The following is a 24,848-nucleotide window of genomic DNA, read 5'->3' on the forward strand; positions in this document are numbered from 1 at the left end:
GCCAATATGATATTAGAGTAAGAGAAGAACTCATTCACAGTGGGCATGTTGTTAAGTCTTCAGGTGAGGGAGGTACCAAATATCTCAACTTCGGGAAACCATACTAATTAAAGGATATTTTAGATGAAGAGAGATTGTTACGCAGCTGAAAATGCAGGGGTTTTAGACTCACAGGTGCCCTGGATTACTACCCCAGCTCTCCTGAGCCTCCATTCCTTCAAAGCTAAGGAGAATTATATGTTGTCCTGAGAATTTGGCTCTTGAGGGGCAGGGCTGCAGGGCTAGGGGAAGAGCTCTGATTTGTAGCATTTGCCCATTTCTGTTGGGTAAATGTTCCCATCATGGCTGATTTCAAGGAATTCAGTGAAGCTGCAGATACAAAATTAACATACAAAAATCAGTAGTGTTTCTGTACACTAACAATGAATTTTCTGAAAAATAAAGAAATTGCTCTCATTTATAATAGCATTAAAAACAATAAAATACTTAAGAATAAATTTTGTAGTTGGCTTTATTCCTTTGATAATTATGTAAGTTTAAAAAGCTAAAGATCTAATCTGTTCTTAGAAACAATAATTAGTACATATACAAAAACTAAAAAAAGTGTAGTATACTGTTTATATGTATTTACATGCAATATAATGTGTATGTGCAGTCGAACTGTAATAATTCTACACAATAAAACTGGAAAAAAAAAAAGAATAAATTTAACCAAGGAGTTGAAAGATCTCTACTCTAAAAACTACAAGACACTGATTTAAAAAAAATTGAAGACACCAATAAATGGAAAGGTTTTCCGTGTTCATGGATTGGAAGAATGAATATTGTTAAAATGTCAATACTACCAAAGCCATCTATAGACTCAATGCAATCCCTATCAAGATTTCGATGGCATTTTTTACAGAAGTTGGAAAAACAGTCCTAAAATTTATATGGAACCACCAAAGATCCTGAATAGCCAAAGAAATCCTGAGAAAGAAGACCAAAGCAGGAGGCATCACATGTCCTGATTTCAGGCTATACTATAAAGCTACAGTAATCAAAACAGTACGGTACTGGCATAAAAACAAACAAATAGACCAATGGAACAGAACCAAGAGCTTAGAAATAAATCCAAATATGTGTAGTCAACTAATATTTTGACAACAGAGCCAAGAACACTGAAAGGGAGAAAAGACAGCTTCTTCAACAAATGGTGCTGGGATAATTGAATATTCACGTAAAAGAATGTAATGACCCCTGTCTTCCCACACTGACAAAAATTAACTTGAAATGGATTAAAGACTTAAGTATAAGACTTGACTCCAGGCCTTATTTCTTACTAGAATAAAACACAGGAATAAAGCTCCCTCACATGAGTCTTGGTAATGATTGGTTTAATATAACACCTAAAGAACAAGCGAGGAAAACAAAAAATAAACAAGTGGGACTTGTCAAACTAAAAACTTCTGTCAGTAAACAAAACCATCAACAATGCGAAAAGACAATCTACAGAATGGGAAAAAAATACTTGCAAATCATATATATGATAAGGAGTTAATATCCAAAATACATAATAATCTCATACAATTCAATAGCAAAAAACCAAATAACCCAACTAAAAGATGGGAAAAGGACTCAAATAGACATTTTTCCAAAGAAGACACACAAAAGGCCACATGGAAAGATGCTCAACATCACTAGTCATTAGGGAAAGGCAAATTAAAACCACAAGATACCACCTCATGCCTGTTAGAATGGCTGTCATCAAAAGGACCAGAGATAAAAAATGCTGGCTTGGATATGGACGGTTGGTTCCTGTGCACTGTATGTGGGATGGTAAACTGGTACCGCCACTATGGAAATAGGATAAAGGATCTTTGAAAATTACAAATAGAGCTACCATATGATTGAGCTATTCCACTTCTCGGTATTTTTCTGCAGGAAACAAAAAACAGTAACTTGAAAAGATGCTTGCAACCCAATGTTCAGAGTAGCCCTATTTACTACAGCCAAGACATGAAACAAAATAAGTGCCCATAGATGAGTGAAAGGATAAAGAAGTTGTGATGTGTGTGTGTGTGTGTGTGTGTGCGCGCGCGCAGGATTACCCAGTCATAAAAGGGATGAAATCCTACCATTTGTGACAACATGAATGGATCTTGAACGAATTATGCTAAGTGAAATAAGTCAGACAGAAAAAGACAAATACTGTATGACCTCATTTACATGTGGAATCTTAAAAAAAATAAACATGGAAAAAGAGATCATCAGATTGTGATTTCCAGAGGCAGAGGGTGGGAGGAGGGATGACTGGAAATTAAGTTAACTCGCCCAGATTGCACAGATAGCAAGGTGGCAGTGTTGGGGCCGGAACCCAGGGTGGGGCTACATCCAAGTCTTCAGCCTTAACCACTCACTCCTCTACCTCACATCCCTCCACCATTCAAGTCAAACAGATGGAAGTTCCATTCTGTCATCAAGTCCTGCCCTCTCCCTCCTAAGCGTGTGATAACCTGCCCTTTCCTCTCTCCTGCCGTGGCATCACTTTCAGTTCTGGCGCTTGTAAGAGCTCACGTGGACTACTGCAGTAAGAAGCGGCTCCCTGCTTCCCCGGAAACACGGTCAACACATTCCCTACAACGCCCCAGGCTCTCTGCAAATCAGGATCTTAGTAAGTCACCACAATACTTCACACCGTTCAGTGCCGCCCCATCATCCACCCCGCGACGGTTCTCACACCTCCGTGGGCATCAGCTCATGGAGTTTGCAGAATGTAGATTCCCGGTCCCTCCCCCAGATTCTGATTCTGTAAAGGCAGTCTGGAATCCAGGAATTTTCATTTTTTTTTATCAAGCACCCCAAGGAATTCAAGTGGTTCATGGGAAACGCAGGTGTAGAGAACGAAGTCTCTGCTCCTTATCAAGGAAACAGAATCTTTTCTCTGCTATCTGACTTCATTGAACACTCCAGGTAATGGAATCATTTACAGTTCCTCGAACTCCACAGTTTCTCATGGTCTTTCCCTTCATCTAAACCTCCTCATTCCCCCTCTTATCTGACAGACTCCTTCTCTTCCAAAGCCAGCTTAGGTTTAGATGTCATCTCTGGGAAGCCTCCTTAACTCCCGGCTGCCTGCCAGCCTCCTCCCACCCACCCCAGCTTCCGGGCCTCGACTCACACTGCATGTTCGGCGTTTTTTACATCTGTCCCTTTCTGGACTGCAGCCTCCTCTAGGTGAGAGTCAGAATCTCATCCCTCTCTTCCTACCACGACCTGGCCAAGTGTAAGGCACACAGTAGGTGTTCAAACAACAGAGTCACATCTAAACCACAGGGCGAATAATAGGTGGGGAAGGTGAAAATCTGGGTCAAAATCACCCTGAGAAAATCCTTTTTTTCAGCCTGAAAGTGATGATTCACTTTTAGGAATATACAAAATTAACATACATTATTTAGGGTTGTTGAATGAATCCTAATACATGTTTTAGGAAAACTCAGTAGCTTTAAGCATGAAATCAGGGCCTCAAGCTCAGTATGTGAAACCAGTTGAGGGAACAGCAGAACCACAGTTGCCCGCTCACGTACTTGAAATTGAATGGATTCTGACTTACACGTGATAGGTTTCCACACATGCAGAGAGGGACTGTTCCAACCACGAATGTTCTATTATCATGCACCTAAGAGCCTGACTGTACAGAGAAGCTTAGAGTCCTAAAACAAAGGTGTAGCCATAAAAGACAGTTGAACTCTTTTAATTACTAATATAAACTCAACCCATTTGTAGCCCACAGTATAGATTTTTGAAAACACAAGTTCTCAGAAGGCGAGCACTGTTTGTCTGACACCGCCTAGCCTAGCACAGTTCCATGCATGGGAACATAGGTGATAACTGCCTTCGAGCTTGGGGCTTTGTTGGCTGGTCTGTGTGTCCCTGGGCCTCAAAACTGGGACTTGACAGCGGTGAGCAGGAAGTTAAATCATGCAGTAAGTCGTGACTTGATCCTACTCAAATGGGCAAAGTCCTTATGCAAGGAATTCTTATGGGTATTATTGGGGATTATAAATGAATAAAGACTTCATCTTTGACTTCAAGTAATTTATAATCTTATCAGAAAATAAGACCTAGGCATAAATAATAATATTCACTGTGGATTCTAAAAGAGAAGGGGGTAGTTGAGGGAAGGATAAAATTGGGGAGAGGATTCAGGGATGAAGGTGTGAAAGCACAGAGGGCATTCTAGAAGCAGGGGCTCTGACACTGATCTGTCCAGCTCCCCTTCAGCCAGCGCCCCCATCACCTTCCACCCCTCTGAGCTCTGCTGCCCCTGCAACTTCTCATGGGATGCGTACCCCCACCACCCCGACACATCAATCGTGTTCACTCCGTTTCACCTGGCCTCTGATTTTCACATTGGTCCCTCTGCCCGGGATGCCATTTCTACCTGTCGACTTGGATGGCTTGTATTCATCATTCACGTCTGGTTTCAATTCCTTCTCCCAACCCATGGTATTAGTTAGTAGATCATACATCTGTCACTCCAAACCGTAAGTCCCTGGAGGGAGGAGACCTCATTTCTTTCATCTCCGTATTCCTCACCTCTTAGCATAATGCCTGTCCTGTAGTAAGCACTCTAGAAATGTTTTATGAGCTATATTATTGCACAGTGGTGGTGTCTTTTGGTTAGACTCTGGATTAGAACATAAAGCTAAAGAGGAATGGGTCAGTAAGATCTATCTCCCTTTCTGCCCTTACACACCTGAGGTATTCAGCATCTGTGACAAGCTGAACTGTATCTCCACGAAATTCCTAAGCTGAAGTCCAGTCCCAACCTCCAGCACCTCAGAATGTGACTGTACTTGGAGTTAAGGTCTTTAAGAGGTGATTAACTTCAATGGGGCCATTAGGATGAGGCCCTAATCCAATATGACTCGTGTCCTTCCAAGAAGAAGAAGAAACGCCAGAGGTGCATGTGCACAGAGGGACGACCATGGAAGGAAAAGGCAGCAAGAAGGCAGCTGTCTGCAAGCCGAGGAGAGGCCTCAGAGGAAACCAACCCTGCTGCCTCCTTGATCTTGGACTTTCAGCCTCCTTGTTTAAGCCACTCAGTCTGTGATATTTCGTTACTTCTGCCCTAGAAAACTAAGACCTGATCTTTACTCCATGAATAAACTCAGACACAGTGCTGTAGGCCAGGTGCTGTTCTAAGCTCCTTACAAATGTGTAGATATGTGAATCACTATGACTGCAGTTCTCAGTGGGTAAGAGGGGAGACGAGTGGGCCTCCTTCCCCCGAGGGTGGGAGCCGAGCCCTCAAAATCAGTATAGTTTGGGGAAAAAACGTCCCTAAGGGGTATACCTCTCTCCTCAGGAGAAAATCAGGTGCAAGGATGATGACTGATAATAATAACAACAGAAAAATAATAGCTACCGTTAACTGAGCACTTACTGTACACAGGCCAGTGCCAGCCGTGGTATAAGAACTCTTTCTCATGTACTCCCACGGCAACCTTAAGAATTAGGTAATACACATTGTAAACTGACTATACTTCAATTTAAAAAAAAGAATTATGTCCTATTTCATTTCCTATATTTTACAGAGGAGGAAAGCAGGCTAAGAAAGGGCAAGCCAGTTGCCGGCTGGTGAGGAGAATCAGGACCAGACCAGATCCAGGCCTTTCTCCACCGGGCTGCCTGCCCGGGGATGTGGCCTGGGGTCACCTGGCTGGAGGAGGGGGGTTCTGAATTTGAGACTGAGTTTGTTCTTAATGCAGATGGATGGGGAACAGCAAGGTACGTTTATTTTTGAAAGAAAAAGGAGGAGGGGACATCTAAGAGCCTTAATTGCACATGCAAAAACAATCCTTCTTGAGTATTTAGCTTCTCCTACAGGCCAGGCATTAAGCTGGGAACTTAAAACAGTTCTGAGAAGCAGATATTTTTCTTATATATATATATTTTTTCTTCTTTTTTGGAGGGGGTGGTAATTAGGTTTGTTTACTTATTTAATTTTTTTTAGTGGAGGTACTGGGGATTGAACCCAGGATCTCATGCATGCTAAGCACACGCTCTGCCACTGAGCTATACTTTCTCTCCTGTATTTTCTTTTTCCAGACAGGGAAACTGAAGCGCAGGGAAGCTGAGAGATGTGCCCAAGTTGTCAGTAAGCAGCAGAACCGGAGTGGCAGGCTGGGGAGGCTCCCAGTCCTGCACCCTCCGGGCGCCCACCCACTCTGCTTGGGCTGATGTCTCCACAGCTTCTGCGTTCACACCCAGCACAAGCAGCCAGTGAGTGGACCAGGGCCTCCACACTCTGAACCGATAGCTTGTCCTATCACAATCCTTACCAAGATTCAGCCCAAAGAATAATAAATAACATAGAATAATAAACAATAAATAGAGCAGCTTTTGCCCAAGAATGTTCCAAGGAGCCTTATTTTCCCAAGACGTTTCATGGAAAAAGTTCAATGGTCAGAAAAGTTGGGAAGTGCTGCCTGTTATCACACCTCCCCTGCCATGGGGACTTACAGTGCACAGCAGCAGCTTCCAAAGGTACTGTAGGAAAAACAAAAACAAAAAAACCCCTGCTTCCTTCACATTAAGCTAAGCTTTCCTCAATCTATTTGAATCACAGAATTGTTTCTCCACATGTCCGTTAACAGACCCTGCAGCACCCTTTCAGAGATACTGCAACGTAGGATAAAGAGGCAGAAAGAGAAGCAGGCTGGATACAGGCACGAAAATGCAGACTTTTTTCTTAAGAGCTATCAAACTATTTGTTCCTTAAATTCATTTGCTTTCTATTGAGAAAATACACAGCTTAAAAAAATCAGAGCCAACACATTTGACAAGGGAAGGGCTATTTGCATCCCCAAATCTCTTGGCTCATCTCAAGCTTTCTTGCTCCCACCCAACCTCATTCCATTCTCTTGGTTTTCATACACCCTCCCCTCTTAGGGCTGCTCTAAGAATTGGACATGATCACAACCCGCAATGCACCATGTCCCTCACCCCCAGTGCAGAAGTGGTGACAGGGAGGCATCAGACCCTCTGCCCACAGTTACAGCCCGAGCTGGCAGATTCGAGAGAAACACATGAAGTTATCTGATATAATGATCTTGCTACCTTTGGGTTTTGGCAGGAGTTTTCTAAAAACATTCCCATGGGGAGGTGGGGTGGGGTGGAGATTGCTAAGATTTCCTTTAAAATTTCCAGATTATGACTGCTGTGATTTTTCTCTTTTTTGCTTATTTTCAGTTTCTAATCTACTAATGAAAACGCAGAGCTTGTGTTTTAAGGAGGAGGAGGAGAGGGAGAGAAAATGGGAGAGGAGGAGGAGAGAGGGGAGAAGGGAGGGAGAGGAAGTAGACAGGGAGGAGTGGGGGAGAGAGCAGGGGAGGATGCCGGAGGAGGAAGGAGGAAGGGGGAGAAGAGGAGGCAGGAGGAGGGGAAAATAAATCCTAAAATCTGCGGAGAAGGAGACTGCATGAGCTCACCCGATAAAACACTTAAGCCGAAGTGGTGACCTGCAAAGCTGCTACTTGCAACACCGTCCCGTCACCCCTTAGCCAGAGCAAAGCTCGGCGTTCAGGCGCAGCGCCGCCCGCTCCTTACCCACTCGGAAGATCAGGTCGTCTTCGATGGGATTCTCTTTTCGCTTTCCGGTGCTGTACATGCTGGCGGGTCTCTTCACTGCCTTCTGCTTCACATGGCCGCTGCCCGGGGACTTCACGCGCCTCTTCACGCCCTCGGTGGTGGGGGACACGTCGGCCGACCGGATCACCTTCAGCTTAAACGGGCTGCCCCGGATGTGCTGGTCGTAGAGCCGCAGGGACAGGGTGAAGTCGCCTTCCTTCTGCACGGTGTACAGGAACTCGTAGGTGCCGTTCTTGTTGTCCAGGATCTCGCCATCCGCCACGCTGCCGTCGGGCGTGCTCAGTTCCGCCGTGAGGTAGGCGTTGCCGGTCTTACACAGCTCCCCGTCTTTGTCCTTGGTCGTTATGGTAACGGACATGGGCTGCCCGATTATGGTCTGCCGCAGCCCCTCGCCCGTGGCCACCGTCTCGGAGGCGACGGCGTTGGTGGTTAAAATCGTCCCGAGGTTGTGGATGGACTTCTTGAGCCCCTCGGTCTCCACGATGAAGTCCAGCTGGTCGTTTTCTCGCGGGTGCAGCGGGAAGTCCTGGTCCGCCAGCTCGTTCAGCTTCTCGCTCATCTGCTTCTTCACCAGCAGCACCTCCGTCTCCGTGCCATGGTTGAGGGCCTGCGCCGTGAAGTTGCTGCAGCTCTTGATGCTCTCCTGCCCCTCGAGCAGAGTGTCCAGCTGCGACTGGAGGACCTGCGGGGAAAACCGGAGAAAACCCGGGCTAGGTGCGCGCTTCCCAGGGCGCACGCTCCGCACCTGCCCGCGCAGATGGCTCCTGGCAAGCGGTGTTCGGTTTAACACAGTGAACCCCGTCCTAAGGCATAATCCAAAATCGCCTTCCCAGTCCTTTCTCTTTCCCTTTTCCTCCCCCACCCCCGTCTCTCCCACACACATATTTCTTGGGTCATGTGTCTTTCATAGGGGCAAGCAGAAACGTTACCACCAAGAGCTTGGCAAACAGATCGCTATGCCTGACATCTGAAATATGCATTATTCAGTATCTTTCCCTAATGTCCAAAGCTCCCCTGTCACCATTAAAGGAACAGAAACCAGACAAATGAAAACTCCACACCTGACTATCAGAAGCTTTCATCCCTGGTTTTGTGATTGGACATGGTAAAGTCTGCAGTCAGTGTTCACTTTGAAGTTGACTAATAGGTTGGTGTGGGTGACAGAGTAATTAAGAGACTACTAGATATTATCATTAAGGAAGGAAAACAATCCAGTTTAACCCTAAATCCTGAAAGCACTGCTTTATATTCAACCTTGCATTGTGTCACATTATAAAGTGGTACTTAAGGCCACAGAATCATAGTTTTGCTGAAAACAGGAAAGAAAAAAATAGCTGGATATGCCATTGAGTGACAACTACTATTTACTGAACAACAGTGACACTTAAGGAGCCATCTGAGTCCCCTTGGCTGCTAGGAGAACACAGTAAGCTGGCGCCAGGGAGGCCCCAGATACCGTGCCTCTTACAGGATGTCTGTAAGAACGGCTAGGGTCTTACTTTGTGTTTGAGGCCATAGTTGACTTCCAGCTCCATCAGCAGCACACTCTTGCGCACGTTTAATGTCTTCTGGAGTTCATCAAAGGTAGAATGGATGTCATCCACAATGCTGGCCTTCTGGTTCGTTAACTGATGAATGATTTCCGAGATGAACTGAAGAGCAGAATCTATTTCTGGGAGCCTGGAGGACAGTTGTCAAAGGTCACTATCATAGTAACATCAACACAGAAATAGTAAAAAACAAACAAAAAACAAAACACACACAAACTATTCAAACACAGTATTTTGTCAAGAAACATTTTTTGTGGCTTTCAGCATCTTAAAGAAGTAATCACTAAAGAACAGAATGAATAAGACATGACATAATTATTGCCTCTGAGAAGAGAGATTTTGAGGGTCTTTGTCTACTTCAATCTACCTCAATTGTTTGATTTTAATAATTGATAGCACAAAGCCTTAAAGCTCTCAGAACCCTGCAGCTCTGCCTCACACTCTAATCAGGCATTCTCTAACTTGACACTATTGATATTTGGGGCCAGAGAAGTCTGTTGCAGGAGACTGTCTGTACATTATGATTTTAATAGCATCCTTTCCTCTTCCCCTCCTCCCCCCTCAACAGCTGTGACACCAAATTGTCTCCAGGCATTGCGAATGTCCTCTGGGGGGTGTATAATCACCCATGGCTGAGAACCACTGTTCTAAATATATAGCTGTATCTTTTTTCCCCAATCACATGAAAAACTTATCCAAACTTAACGAGTTTCTTGGGAACTTCCTGCAAGTTTCCAAGTTCTTTTAATGAGTGCAGAATAACCACACTTTTCTCACTTCAGCTATTGGCGAAGAGATTTATTTTCAGCTGGCTGTTTATTTCCTCTCTTTGGTCTTTCTCATGCATCACACAGCTACTCTGTTCCTTCGTTTCCATGCCAAATAAAGAGCCTGGAAGTAGGGAAGCAGAAGGAAAACCGAGCGATTGCTACTCAGGAGCATTTTGCTGGGCTCCAACAGAGAGGAGCCAGTCATAGTCAGCACAATGGGCCTTTAAGTATTTCAAGAACAGTAACTAAGAAGGCCCTTCAGACCACCTGGTTTCAGGCACAAATTTCAGAGATCTCTTGAAAGCATTTTCCTTGTATGTATATTTGAATGAATGAATGAAAATCATTTAATCATACTAAGGTACTAAAAGCAAAGCCACCATTCGTAACAAAAGGGGGTTAGAATTTTACCATGGGGCAGGGGAGGACCTTCATCACCCACTAATTTATGAAGACAGACCTATGATCAAAGGAGAATTTATTTAGGCGACATGAACCTACTGTCTCACTGGGACATGAGACCCTGAGGCCACGGGCGGCCAGCTGGGAGCCTGGGGGAGGTGTGCACACCTTTTGTTGACAGCATCCAGCTGGACCTGGAGTGAGGCCTTGTGCTGCTCCACCACGTCCTTGAGGGGGACTGTGGGGTGTTCCGCGTGCTCCCCCTCTGTGCACTCCCGACACATGGCAGTCTCGCAAGACTGGCAGTAAAAGTCCATCACCTGTGGGGAACACAAGAGCAATTCTAGGTTCAGTGCCACTGACTGAGTGCTTACTATGCACAAGGGCTTCACCTACATTCTCTCATTAAAAAACAATTTTTTTTAAGGGGAGGGTACAGCTTAGAGGTAGAGTGCATGCTTAGCATGCACAAGGTCCTGGGTTCAGTCCCAGTACCTCTATTAAAAAAATTAATTAAAAAAATAAATAAACTTAATTACCTCCTCCTCCCGCTAAAAAAAAATTTTTTTTTCCCTTAACAGAGGCACTGGAGACTGAACCCAGGACCTTGTGCACGCCAAGCACTTGCTCCAACCTTGAGCTATACCTTCCACCCCATTCTCTCATTTAATTCTCACAGCCTCCCCAGGATGTAAGCAATATTATATCCAGTTTCACAGAAGAAAAGGAAAGATAAATTTTTAAGTGTCAGTTCTCAAACACAGACAGATTGGACTTCAAATACCCTTTAAAAATTATTGAGGACTCCAAATGCTTTTTGTTTATATAACAAAAAGATATTTATCATATTAAAAATGGAAACTGAGAAACATTCAAAATATTTATTAATTACAAATAAAAATAAGCCAATTAAATGTGAACATGAATAGTATAATTTCTGAAAAATATATTTTGCAAAGTGAAAAAAAGTGTGTGAGGAGAATGGCATTGTTTTCCATATTTGTCAGCCTCTTCAGTGTCTGGCTGAACAAAAGGCAGCTGATTCTCTTATCTGTTTCTGCATTCAATCTGTTTTGACAGCACACATACAGTCTCTAGAAAATGCCACTGTACACTCCTGAGAGATTGAGGGTAAAAAAAGGCAAATAATGTTTTAGTATTATTACAAATATAGTTTTGACCTTGTGGACCCTCTGAAAGGGTCTGGGGACCCATGAGAGTTCCTAGATTGCACCTTGAGAATTGCTACTGTTTGGATAAGAGACGAGCTGGTCAGAGCAGTCTGCATCCTGGTTCCACCACTTACGTGACCTCAGCATGTCTCAATTTTCCCTCTGCTGAATGGAAACAATCAGGTAACCTACTAACCTACTTCACAGGGCTTCTACGAGGATTCGGTAGATGAATATGCACAAAGAACTCAGATGATACCTGGCACTGGCACAGAGTAAGTTCTTAGTAAGTAGTAGCAATGATGATGACAATGATGATCATATTTGCTTACCTGAAAATAAAACCACCTTATCTTGATATGATGAACTCTCAGTAATAATATAACATAAAGCCTGAAAGTTGGTTTCCTTGTGAAGACATTCCTCTTACTCTCTCAGCTGGAAATAAATTCTTTCAATATTGAATTCCCAGAGTACTTTTTCAGGGGGATCTTTTTCTTGAAGTATAGCACACATACAGAAAATGTCACAAATCTTAAGACAGATTGATGGATTTTCCCAAAGTGAATGCACCCACCAAAGCAATTTTATTCATACCTCATTTATTTCAAATTATTGAGCACTGAAATTCTCTCATCCAGAGCCTAGGTAACCCCTTGCACATAGTAGGTATATAATAACACTGCTGAATGAGTGAACTGTATGTGTTTCTAAGAGACTCACAACCTATCTAGAGTATAAATAGGCTGAAAGTAAAAAGATAGAAAAAGATACTCCATGCAAATAGTAACCAAAAGAGAGCTGGAGTGGCTATTCCAACATGAGATAAAACAGACATTAAGAGAAAAGTTGCTATAGAAGACAAAAAAGGACATTATCAGCTATACTTCAATAAAAAAGGAACTTATATAATGATAAAATGGTTAATCCATCAAGAAGATATAACAAATATTAACAAATATGAACCCAACAACAAAGTCCCAAAATATATGAAGCAAAAACTGACAGAATTGAAGGGAGAAATGGACAGTTCAATAATAGCAGTTGGAGATTTCAATATTCCACTTTTAATAACAACAGCAGTATTAGAAGGTCAATAAAGACACAGAAAACTGGAACATTATAAACCAACTGGACTTAACACACCTACATACAACACTCCATTCAATAATAGAAAACACATTTTTGTCAAGGACACATGGAACATTTTCCAGAATAGACCATATGTTAGGTCACAAAAGTCTCAATACATTTAAAAAGACTGAAGTCATAAAAAGTATCTCCTCTGGCTACAATGGAATGAAATTAGAAATCAATAACAGATGGAGATCTGGAAAATTAACAAATATATGGGAATTAAATAACATACTCTTAAACAATGAGTCAAAGTAGAAATTACAAGGGAAATTGGAAAGTACTTTGAGATGAATAAAAATAACACAACATATCAAAGCTTATAAGAGACAGTGCTCAGAGCAAAATATATAGTTGTAAATGTCCACATCAAAAAAGATCTCAAATCAATAACCTAAGCTTCCACCTTAAGGAACGAGAAAAAGAACAAACTAAACCCAAAGCATGCAGAAGAAAGGAAATAAAGATTAGAGTGGAGATCAATAAAGTGGAGAATAGAAAAACAGAATAAGAGAGAATGAAACCAAAAGTTGGTTCTTTGTAAAGATCAATAAAATTGACAAGTAGAATTCAATGAACGCTTGTATGCCAACAAATCAAATAACCTAGATAAAGTGTATAAATTCCTACAAACACACAAACTACCTCAAACTGACTCAAAGAAGAAATGGAAAATCTGAATAGGTCTATAATAACTAAAGAGACGAATCAATGTTCAAAAAACTTCCAACAAAGAAAAGCCCACAGCGAGATGGCTTCACTGGTGAATTTTATCAAACATTTAAAGAAAAATTAGCACCAGTCCTTCCAAACTCTCCAAAAAATAGAAGAGGAGGGAACATTTCCTAATTCATTCTATTAGGCCAGTAATATACTGACATCAGAGCCAAAGACATCCTAAGAAAAGAAAATTCCAGATTAATATCCCTTATGAATACAGGTGCAAAAATCCTTAACAAAATACTAATAAGCTGAATCCAGCTGCATATTAAAAGAACTATACACCATGACCAAGTGGGATTTATTCCAGGAATGCGACAGTGGTCCACATACAAAAATCAATTATATGTAGTGTACCACACTAATAGAATGAAGAGGGGAAAACCACACTCTCATCTCAGTGAATGCAGACAAAGCATTTGACAATATCCAACACCCTTTCATGATTAAAGACACTTATCAAATTAGAAATAGAAGGAAACTTCCTCAAAAAACTTCTACCAAAACCCATAGCTTACTTAATGATGACCCACTAGGCTCATGAACAAGACAAGGACATCCATTCTTGCCAATTCTATTCAACAATATACCAGACGTTCTAGTCAGAGCATTTAGGCAAGAAAAAGAAATAAAATGCATCCAAATTGGAAAGGAAGAAGTAAGAATGACTCTATTCAGGGATGACATGATTTAATATATGTAAAATCCCCCAAAATACAAACACACACACACAATTAGAAGCAATAAAATCAGCAGAATTGTAGGATACAGGATTAACAAACAAAAATCAGTTATATTTCTATACACTATCAACGAACAATACAAAAATGAATTAAGAAAACAACTCCATTTACAATAGCATCCAAAAGAATATAAAATACTTAAAGAATAAATTTAACCAAGAAGGTGTAAGACTTTTACACTGAAAACTACAAAACCATTGTTGAAAGAAATTAAAGAACACCTAATAATGGAAATAAATGGATAGATACCCCATGCTCAGGAACTGGAAGACTTAGTATGTTAAAAGGGCAACATTTCTCAAATTGATTTATAGATTCAGTGAAACATCTATCAAAATTCCACTGCCCTCTTTCACAGAAATGAACAAGCTAGTCCTAAAATTCATACAGAATTACACTGGGACCCTGAATAGCTAAAGTAATCTTTACACAGAAGAAGCTTTTTTTAAAAAAAAGTCTATTTTTATATATAGTGGCTAACATTTGTAAATCTCAAACTCCCAAATTTATCCCTTCCCACCCCGTTTCCCAGGTAACCATAAGATTGTTTACTATCTCTGCGAGTCTGTTTCTGTTTTGTATATGAGTTCATAATGTCTTAAAACAATCTTTAAAAAGAACACCAAAATTGGAAGCCTCACACTTCCAAATTTCAAAACTTATGATCAAACTAGAGTAATCAAAATTTTGTGTTACCAGGATAAAAACAGGCACATAGATCAATGGAATAGAATTGAGAGTCCAGAAATAAAACCATACATTTATGGTCAACTGATTCTTGACAAAGATACCAAGGGCGGGGGAAAGAGTCCTTTCAACAAATGATGTCAAGACCACCAGATATCTACAATGTAAACGAGTTAAGTCGAAACCTTACCTCACTCCATATATAAAAATTAACTCAAAATAGATTTAACGACCTAAATGTAACAGCTAAAACTATAAAAATCCTAGGAAAAAATTATAGGGGTAAAAGTACATGACCTTAGATTGGGCAATGGATTCCTAGATATGACACCAAAAAGACAAGCAAATAAAGAAAAAAAATAGATAAATTGGACTTTACCAATTTAAAAACTTGAGCATCAAACAGCACTACCAGGAGAGAGAAAAGAATGGGAAAAATATTTCCTAGTCATACATTTGATGATGATGTCGTACCCAGAACATATAGAACCCCTACAACTCAAGAACCCAATTCAAAAACTGGCAAAAGAATTGAATAGACATTTCTCCAAAGAGGATAAATAAATGGCCAATTTGCAAAGGAAAATATTTTCAACATCATTAGTCACTGGGAAAAAAACAAATCCAAACCTCAATGAGACACTACTTCCCACCAATTAGGATAGCCAGACTCAAAAATGAGACAATAACAAGTGCTGATGAGAATGTGGAAAAATAGGAACGCTCATACTTTGCTGGCGGGAATGTAAAGTGGTGTAGCTGCTGTCAAATCAGTTGGTGGTTCTTCGAAGGTAAACATTACCATATGACCCAGCAATTCCACCCGTAGCTATAAACCCAAGAGAACTGAAAACATATGTCCACACAAAAACTGCACATGAATGTTCATAGCATCATTATTCATAATAGCCAAAAAGTGGAAACAACCTAAATATCCATCAACTCATGGATGGATAAGCAAATTGTGGTATACCTGGATGATGAATATTATTTAGCCATAAAAAAGGAATCAAGTTCGGAAATATGCTACAATGTAGATGAACCCTGCAAACACTATGCTGAGTGATAGAAGCCAGATTCAGAAGGCGACATATTGTAGGATTCCATTTATATCAAATGTCCACAATGGACAAATCCATAGAGACCAAGTGGACTGGTGGGTGCCAGAGTGGGGGCTGGGAGAAGGGGATGAGGAGTGGCTGCTTAGTGGATATGGAGTTTCCTTGCGGGATAATGAAAAACTTTAGGAATTAGATAGTGGTGGTGTTGGCATAACCTTTTGAATATATTAAAAGCCACTGAATTGTACACTTTAAAATGGTTAAAATGTTAAATGTTTTGTTACAAATTGAAGTGAGTTTTACTTCAATTTAAAAAATTGGGGGGAGGGTATAGCTCAGTGGTAGAGTGCATGCTTAGCATGCACAAGGTCCTGGGTTCAATCCCCAGTACCTCCATTAAAAAATAAATAAACATAATTACCAACACCCCCCAAAATTAAAAAAAAAAAATTGATTGCACGTTTGAAGAGACAGCAGCCGACCTGGGTAATTGCCCCTGGTTCAGTATCCCAAGTGTTTCTTGGGAAGCAAAAGCCCTGGAACTATTCTGAAGCGTCAACAACTCGTCATTCTCAAATGCTTGTGCTTGGGTTCTGACAGCTTTGACTCCAGCTGAGATTTAATTGTGTGAGGTGTGAGGCTCAGCTGAGCTCATCCATCTCCGATGAGCTGATGTGGGTGCTCCCAGGGGTGGGGGGGCCAGAGGCCAGGATGAGCTTATCCTTGTTGACAGGTAGTCACCATCTGTGTTTGTTAAGAGAGAAGATGCTAGAAAGGATGCTCAGGGCCTCGCAGCCAACCCCAAGGCTTCTGGGAGTGGGAACTGGTGAGTGGCAGGGCATTCTTAATGAGGATTTAAGGTTTGCACCTCTTAACATCCTTGTTAGTGAGGAGCCTAAGGAACCAACAACAGGGCTTAATGATCATTTGTGTTCTGGGACGAGGCATGAGCTCAAATGTCTGCTTTAAGTGCAGAGAACCTCTTAAATCACTGACCGTTATTCCCATTTTTCTTTGTATTTGAACAATGCAGCCGTGGCAGTTTAATTAGAACACAGATAGTGTCACAGCACTTAAAGTAAATGACAGGCTTTCCTCCACATGTGCTAATCAGCACCAGGCAGTTTATGACGGCAACATCCTGCTTTACTGTTAATTACCCAATTTTATTAACCTTCTGATGCTTGAATTGTTTTTAAAGATTTACCCATGGCAATTAACTGCAGCAATTTATCCGTAATATTGCATGCATTTGGCTTGAATATGCAATGAGGACCCCTGTTTCAAAGCAGCAGCAGTGAATTCCTACAATCTATGGTGAAGCAATTGAATGATGCAAGACATGCAGTTAATTTTCCAAGGCCTCTTCCTGGTTTATAAGCTTTATGATTCCAAAGAATCAGAACGACCCAGCATAGAGAAAGTGCTCAAAACATACTTTAAAATAGCTTCATTCACCTCCAGGAGGATCCAATCTTTAAATAGAGTTAATTTTTAATGTGATTTAATGCAGTATGTTTGATAGACAAGGGAAAGGTTTAACCTAAAGGCTTTAACTTTGCTGGAATCAGCATCTCTGAGAGTGTTCTGTTTAGAAGCCCATGGTATCCAAGGGTCTCCGTGCCCAGAGATGCTCAGGAAATACATCTTCAGGAATTCTTTGTGAAGCTTAACATCTTTTCTCATATGATTATCAGCCATTTTTATACCACCTGTGAATTTTTTAAGTTCTATGCTCATTTTCTTTCGTGATGTTCATATACTTAATTTCTAAGTAAGCACCCTTATACAGTAAAAATGTACTGGGGTATTTTAAATAAGAATTTCACAGCTACTTTCATAAACTGAATGATTCGTAGTTTTCTTCTTCTTCTGTCGTCACTAGATTTTGGTGCCCGAGTCATGAGTGTACCACAGGTGAATTTGGGGCTTAACTTCACTTACGGTCCAGAAGTGTAGATACCATGAATCATACCTGTTCCATACAGGCTTGAAGGTATTCAGTTTTAAATTAACTTTTACCAGTTTCTCTCAAGATTATAGGTCTACTTGGATTTTCTTGATCATTTGTAGTTTCTTAATCATTCACTTCATTCAGCCTTCATTAGCCTTTAGCACAGAGAACTAATTTTAAAATCTTTTTATCTGTGCTAATATCTCTTTATTAGCCCTAATCTGACTTATATATTTACCCTTTGTTGCTTTATCAGATGTCAGGTTATTTAATTAATTTTTAAAAATTCAGCTCTTGGATTTATTCATCAACTCAACTGTTTCATTATTTTCAAATTCTCCAAAGTTGTCTTTATTCTTTTTGTGTTCCATATATTTATTTTATTGTCCTTTTCCTCATTTCTAGAAATGCACTCTTTTTAAATAACAGAAAATACTTAAACCTATAAAATTTCTTGAGTACAGATTTGACTTTATCTTACACATTTAATAAAGTTTCCACTTACACTATTTTGTAAATAATCTTAATTTTACTAATTTTCTTTGATTAAATAATTATAAGCTTAAAAAAGATTTGGGGTTTCTTCTATAACATATGGTCCTAGTATAACTTTATTGCATTGTGGTGCAGAAACTTGGTCTACACAATGCGAAAATACAGTGAATTTTTTTTAATCCTATTAGATGATCAACTTGAATTGCTCAAAGTCTTCATAGCTTGGTTCAACAGATTTTAGTATATGCCTTTTTATTTGTGGGGGGCAGATTCTCAAGTGAAACAGTACTCTCCTCTCTAAAATTCATCCTTCCTTCTCCAAGTCCATTGATGAAATTTTCATTCTAGCTCTTACCATCTCTCATTTGGCCAACTCAATACTAAACTCAGAACTGGTGTTGCAGCCTCCAGTCTCAGCTATTCTATTCCTCCATAATGCCACTAAAATACTCACCTCCTGCTTAAAAGGTTTTATTTTTATTTTCAAGAATTTTTTATTAACATATAGTCAGTTTACGATGTGTCAATTTCTGGTGTATAGCATCATGTTTCAGTCATACATATACATACATATATTCCTTTTCCTATTCTTTTTCATTATAGGTTATTACAAGATATTGAATACAGTTCCCTTGCTACACAGTAGAAACTTGTTGTTTATCTATTTTATATATAGTAGTTAGTATCTGCAAATCTCAAACTCCCAATTTATCCCTTCCCACCCCCTTACCCCCTGGTAATCATAAATGTGTTTTCTATGTCTGTGAGTTTGTTTCTGTTTTGTAAATAAGTTCATTTGTATCATTTTTTTTTAGATCTCACAAATAAGTGATATACTTCCTCACTGCTTATGGTGTTTTGGTCAAACCTTTCCTCAATGACATTCATAGCTCATCACAATTCCTCCCCTCTCTTTCCAGACCCATCCCTGCATCCTGCAACCCAGCTGTGTTCCCACCACTGTCGCCCCATCTCCAGGCTCTAGCTGAGCTGAGCTGCAAGCTGTTTCCTGAATTCCACGACACTCTTGCCTTTACTTATTGATGTAATCATTCCAGTTGCCATTATTTCTCATTCTACGTGTCTGTCCTTGACACCCCAAATTTGGACCGGTGTGTACCATAGGTCTCCTAACGTTTCTGGAACTTTACTTTCCTATCAACACAGGTCTTCAGAGAACTCCATGCCTGGACTACACTTTAAGGGATACGGGGACTCATGTGTCTGATATAAATGCCTTCCCAGACTAGTGTTTAGGATGTAAGCCCCAGGAGGAGACAGCCTTAGTCTTCACTAAGAGCCAGTGTGAGAGGTGTGTGATTTAAACCGTTCAAATCTCAGTTTCTTCATCTATAAAATGAAGGTACCCAATACCTACTTGACACCGAGTGGTGTGTAAGAAGCCAAGCATGGTGTCTGGCCATTTGTTCAACAAATAGGTGCTGGTTGACTTCTGAGAGACTGAATATAAAGATGGACAATGGTCAGACCAGATAGAAAAATAGAACTGGGACCCACCTGCCTGGGAGACCCATCCCCTTATCTACGTGAAACAACACAGGAAGCCAGCCTGCTACAAGTCAGAATTGTAAGGAAAAGTCAAACTGCTATCTCTGGTAACAATCCAACAAACTAAACAATAAATTCTGTACCACCTGGCCCCAAATGGCTAGGGCTTGATAACTAATACTTTTTGTCCCTGCTTCCAACTTAGGAGCAACCAGAGAAAGCCAAATTTGCACCCCTCAGCAATCACAGAGGTTTGCCCACTACTAAATCGTTTGCCTCCAGCTTCCCAATGTCAGCAGCTCCCAGTCAGGGCGCATCTGCAGCCGCCCCCGTTTTCCCACTATGGGGCTTTCCCACTCCTCTGCCTGACCCTGAGTCTCTGACAAAACACGAGGGATGGTGGCTGACCCCTTGTTACAGCAAGTGCTGAATCAGTAGCCTCTTTTTTTTTGTTTGGTTGGTCTCTGTTTGTATGTGCACTTTCATGTGTAAGATACTGGGCTTAGTGCCAGGGGTCTAATGATGGACATGGACCCTCCCTCTTGGAGCTCACTTTCTAAAAGCAGGGCCAGGAGGTCAATAAGTCAGCAGACACAGAGATGGAGGCAGGCAGAACTTGGCGAATGTCAAGACAGCGGTGCGATGCCGGGTACCCAGGCGTCAGAGGTGGTCTGCCTTAGCTAGGGCATCTGGGAAGACTGCTCCGTGTGGGAGGAGTTTGTGCTGAGGCAGGGAGGATGAGAACGAGCCAGCCATGTAAAGAGGGAGCCAGGAGCATTCGGGTCATCAGGAACAGAGAACAGCCGGGCTCCAGGGTGGGAGACCACATGGAAAGTTCTAGGAGGCCAGGGAGGCTGCAGCACAGTGGGCGGGGAGTGGTATGAGAGGTAACTCAACAGTCAGTCATTATGGCTAATACTTATCACTTGGCTCTAATGATCTCTTGTTGTCTTAGAGTTTTATTACAGCAGTTTCCAACACTTCTGGAGTGGCCATTATATAAAGAAAAAGGTGAAGTCATAAGCTACAAATAACTTAACAGCTACCATTTATGGAGAGCTTACCACATGCTTTCTCTGACTTAAATATTTAATTCTCCAAATAATCCTGTATGGGAAACTATTATTGCTTTCTTTTTGACAGATGAAGAAGTGAGACCGAGAGTTTAATAAATCTGCCAAAGCTGACACAGGGACTGAATTAAAAAGCAGGATTTGAATCAGACAATCTGAGTCCAAAGCGGACAGTGAGCTGCTAAGCAGTGCTGCCTGTCCGGGCACACAGCTACTGTGAATCCATTATTTGATGGGACACACTGTCCTCCTGAGTTTATAATGGTTACTGTGCTTGCTGGTAGCAGGAAATATGTTTGGAATCCATAATCTATAATCTCTTATGAGAGGTTCACATAATTTCAAATTCTATTTATGATTAAGAAGTAGGGTCTAAGGGAGTGTGAGTAAAATTTCCCTTACAAGAAAAAGAAAGAACTGTAATTCAGTAACTTCTTTTTCTTTTCTTTTCTGTCTTGTACTTTAGTGCATAGCTTTTTAGTACACTTAAGCAGTGTTACTTCTCTGTTTTTTTTTTCCAGTAATATTTTAATAATCATTCTCAATTTGCAGAACTTATCTGTTAGACATCTTTATAATTTATTATACAGATGTTTATGGGGGGCAAAGTATGCCCAGCTTGCAGAATTATAGGTTAGCTCCCCTGCTGAAACCAACAATTTGTGCTACGTAGACACAATGAAGATTGATTTTATAATTTAAATTCGGTCAGAGAAAGGAAGCAGGCAAAATAGTCTGAGGACTGAGAAAATGTGTTTTGAATCACTCAGTTTCCAGGTGGAGTTCTGTGTTAGTGTCTAACCTCTGATTGCCCAAAGCCTCCCCAAATCAAGCAGCCGCACGGCCACGCAGTAGTACCTGCAGTCCGCTCACTTACATTCCCATCGTGGTTTGGGCACGAGAGAGGCTTCCCCGCAGCCACAGCGGTGACCGTCTCCAGGATGGAGGACTCCTCGGCGTTGCTGCCTGGAGTTCGCTGCAGCACATCCATCAGGTTCGTGATGAAGAAGTTGTTCTGAAGCGCGGCCACCCCCTTCTCGGGTAGGATGGAGGTCTGGCGGCACACTGGGCAGGAGAGGGTTAAACTGTGGGCGGGAATGTAGTTCTGCAGGCACCTGTTGCCAAAGCAGAAGAGAAGGAGGGCTGTCAGCACAGCGGGGCTCCTGGAATGGGTACCATACACGTTCTCAGTGACTACAGGGCTACTCGGCATAATCTTCCGTGGTAGTTTCCTTTACTGGGAAAGGAATATCTCTGAGGTTAATAAGTAACCTCACATTGGACCCGTCAACTGATCAGGCAAAGGATTCTGCTAAAAAAAAAAAAAAAAGAATAATCTCACTGGCTTTGGTAGTGTTTCTTAGAGCTCTGTCACACCAGCAAAGTGTGGTCCATGGGTGAGCATCACCGGCCTCAACCCAGAGCTTGGAAGAAATGCAGAACCACAGGTCCCACTCCAGACCCAATGAATCAGATTCCAAGGCAATTTATATGCACATGCAAGGTGAAGATTGGTCTAGAATATCTAGTATGGTGTTCACGAATTTGTGGACTTTCACACAAATTGGGAGAAACATGTCACTTTTTGTTGTTGTTAACATTTAAACTCTTTTTACATACAAAATCATCAGCAGATCTCAGGTGTTGAAAACATATCAAAGTGGAAATGTTTTGTTTGAAAGAGGGATGGAGTCCCACCATCCTGACCTCTCTTTAAAAGGTGTCAAATTTAATTCATTTAATTAGCAAAACGTATGGCTAATAATGAGTAACACTGCTCACTAAGTTCAAAGTATAGTTGACCACGAACAACTAGGGGTTTAGGGGAGCCGACACTTCCTGCAGTGGAAAATCCACATGTAATTAGAGCCAGCCCTCCGATTACCCGGTTCCTCCGCACCTGCGGTTCTGTGTCTGAGGATTCAACCAAACGCAGATCGTGGAATCCCATAGTATTCACCACTGAAAAAAAATCCGCAATAAGTAAACCTGTGCAGTCCAAACCTGTGTTGTTCAAGGGTCAATTGTCCTTCCAATAACCCTGTGATCACCCTCAGACACAAGCGGAAGCGCAGGCAGAGAGAGGGTGCTATTTGCCCGAGGGATTTAGGTGGTCAGAGGCAGAGCAGCAGGTAAACGCAGGCAACCTGGGATCAGAATCTAAGCTCTCCATAACTGCAGTGTATACTGTTTACCAGTTTCTCCGACAAACAGAATGTGAAAACCTCCAGTTTCGCTCCATTTCTTTTATTTTGCAGATGAGGAAATTGACATGGAGGAGGTAAGCTGACCTTCCCAATGTCACACACGTCGGTAGCATGGCACTGAATCAATACCAGAGACGAAACAGCTTTCTCTAAGGTCACTAGTGACATCTAGATCTAACAGACATTTACTTTTCAATACTGTCTTACTGGACTTAACAGTATTCATCACGTTTGACCACTATCTCCCTACCCCTCCTTTTTGGGAAACTTTATCCTTCCTTGGCTTATGACATCACACTCACTGGGTTCTTTCTGCCTGCTCTTTTCGACTGAATCAATACACTTTGGAGTTAAGCAAGGCTTACTGTAAGCCTTCTTTTCTCCCTGGGGTATTGCATTACATTGTAGTGCCTAAAAGTAAGCATAACACTCCCACATTTATGCTTCTTCCCACACAGATGTCTCCCCTGAGCCCCACATCTGTACACCAACTGATCTCTTGACCTCCCCTCTTAGATGTGTCACAGGTCCTAATACTCACATGTTCAAAACCAAACCCTTGACCTTCCCGCAAACTGTGTCCACCCCTCTAATCTCAATGAACTACACCTCCATCCAGTCATCTAAGCAAACCAGAATGTAGGAGTCGTTCTTCAAACCGTAATTCCCTTACTGGCCTTCACTGTCCACATCCAACCCATCACCAAAGCCTGGATATCCCTAAATATTTTTCCAGCTTCTCCAGGTCTCTGTCTGCATCACACCACCCTTTCTCAGGTTTCTGCAGTCGCTCTGCACCTCGTGTCCGGTCATCCCCCTTGTACCCCGCTAACCCTTCTCCATACTGCAACCAGAGTGACCTTCTCAAAACTCACAGCTCACCATTCTCCTTCCTCTCACTTTGAAGGTGAAACCCTTCTGTGGCTTCCCCTGTTCATACAAGGAAGACAGGAGTCCGTATGTGGTGATAAGGATTATGCACCTGTATGATCTGACACCTAGACATTTGCTTTCTTCTTCATTTGCTGCACGTCTGCCACACTGGGCTTATTTAAGTTCTTCCTAAGTGTCACGGTCCCTCTCACTCTCCACATTTGCACATCCCTGAAATTCTTTCCTTCTGCTCACTCCCCTTTGCTAAATTAATTTTTACTCACCCTTGGGATTTCTACTTAATCATCGCTTCTGCATGGAAGCCTTCCCTGACTAGAGCAAATTCCTCTATTATGCGGTCGCCTGTGTGCGTCTGGTATGTAGCACTTGTCTTTGGTTTAATTTCACATTAACTGTAGTGATTAGATGGTTAACAACTGGCTCCTCCACTTAGTTGTAAGCTTCATGAGGCCAGGGACTGAGTCTCTGTCTTCCAAGCCCCACTGATGGCATTTTGGAAGAAATGACAGTAAGAGGGCTGCTCTTCACTGGCTGGTGTTTGTGCCCGGCAGGAGGTGGAGGTAAGTGGTCTTGGGTCTCACTCGCCAATGACAGTAAGACCAGCCTTGAAATTTTGTCTCTATGTAAACAAAATTTTCCTATTTTAAGGAAGTACATAATTGCAATGCAAGCAATGCTAAAACAATGTCAACATACAGCGTTCCATAGGGACTTGCCATGGTAGGATCTTGAAAATTTCTGCCACTAGCTATTGGATGGGAGTTGGAAGTGGGCTGAAATAGTCCTCAGTGAGAGGGCAGGGAGCAGACCCAGGGCAGCCCAGAAGGGTTGCTTCTCACCTA

General features: G+C 41.7%; 1 protein-coding gene across 9 annotated transcripts in view; it reads right to left on the reverse strand.

Moving 5' to 3' along the window:
- The window catches only part of TRIM2 (tripartite motif containing 2), a 161,841-nt gene that overhangs the window by 24,618 nt on the left and 112,375 nt on the right, over nucleotides 1-24,848 (reverse strand). For 8 of the 9 annotated variants that reach the window (XM_064489100.1, XM_031464487.2, XM_064489333.1 and 5 more), the window contains exons 3-6: nucleotides 21,783-22,020; nucleotides 10,526-10,677; nucleotides 9,135-9,315; nucleotides 7,594-8,317 (exon numbers count right to left, since the gene is read on the reverse strand). In XM_064489100.1, the coding sequence (XP_064345170.1) occupies nucleotides 7,594-8,317; nucleotides 9,135-9,315; nucleotides 10,526-10,677; nucleotides 21,783-22,020 (1,295 nt within the window). Of the gene's footprint in view, nucleotides 1-7,593; nucleotides 8,318-9,134; nucleotides 9,316-10,525; nucleotides 10,678-21,782; nucleotides 22,021-22,805; nucleotides 22,868-24,848 lie in introns of all 9 variants that reach the window. The other variant, XM_031464544.2, reaches the window with a different exon arrangement.

Source organism: Camelus dromedarius, chromosome 1 (genome assembly GCF_036321535.1).
Source record: "Camelus dromedarius isolate mCamDro1 chromosome 1, mCamDro1.pat, whole genome shotgun sequence".
Classification (NCBI taxonomy): domain Eukaryota; kingdom Metazoa; phylum Chordata; class Mammalia; order Artiodactyla; family Camelidae; genus Camelus; species Camelus dromedarius.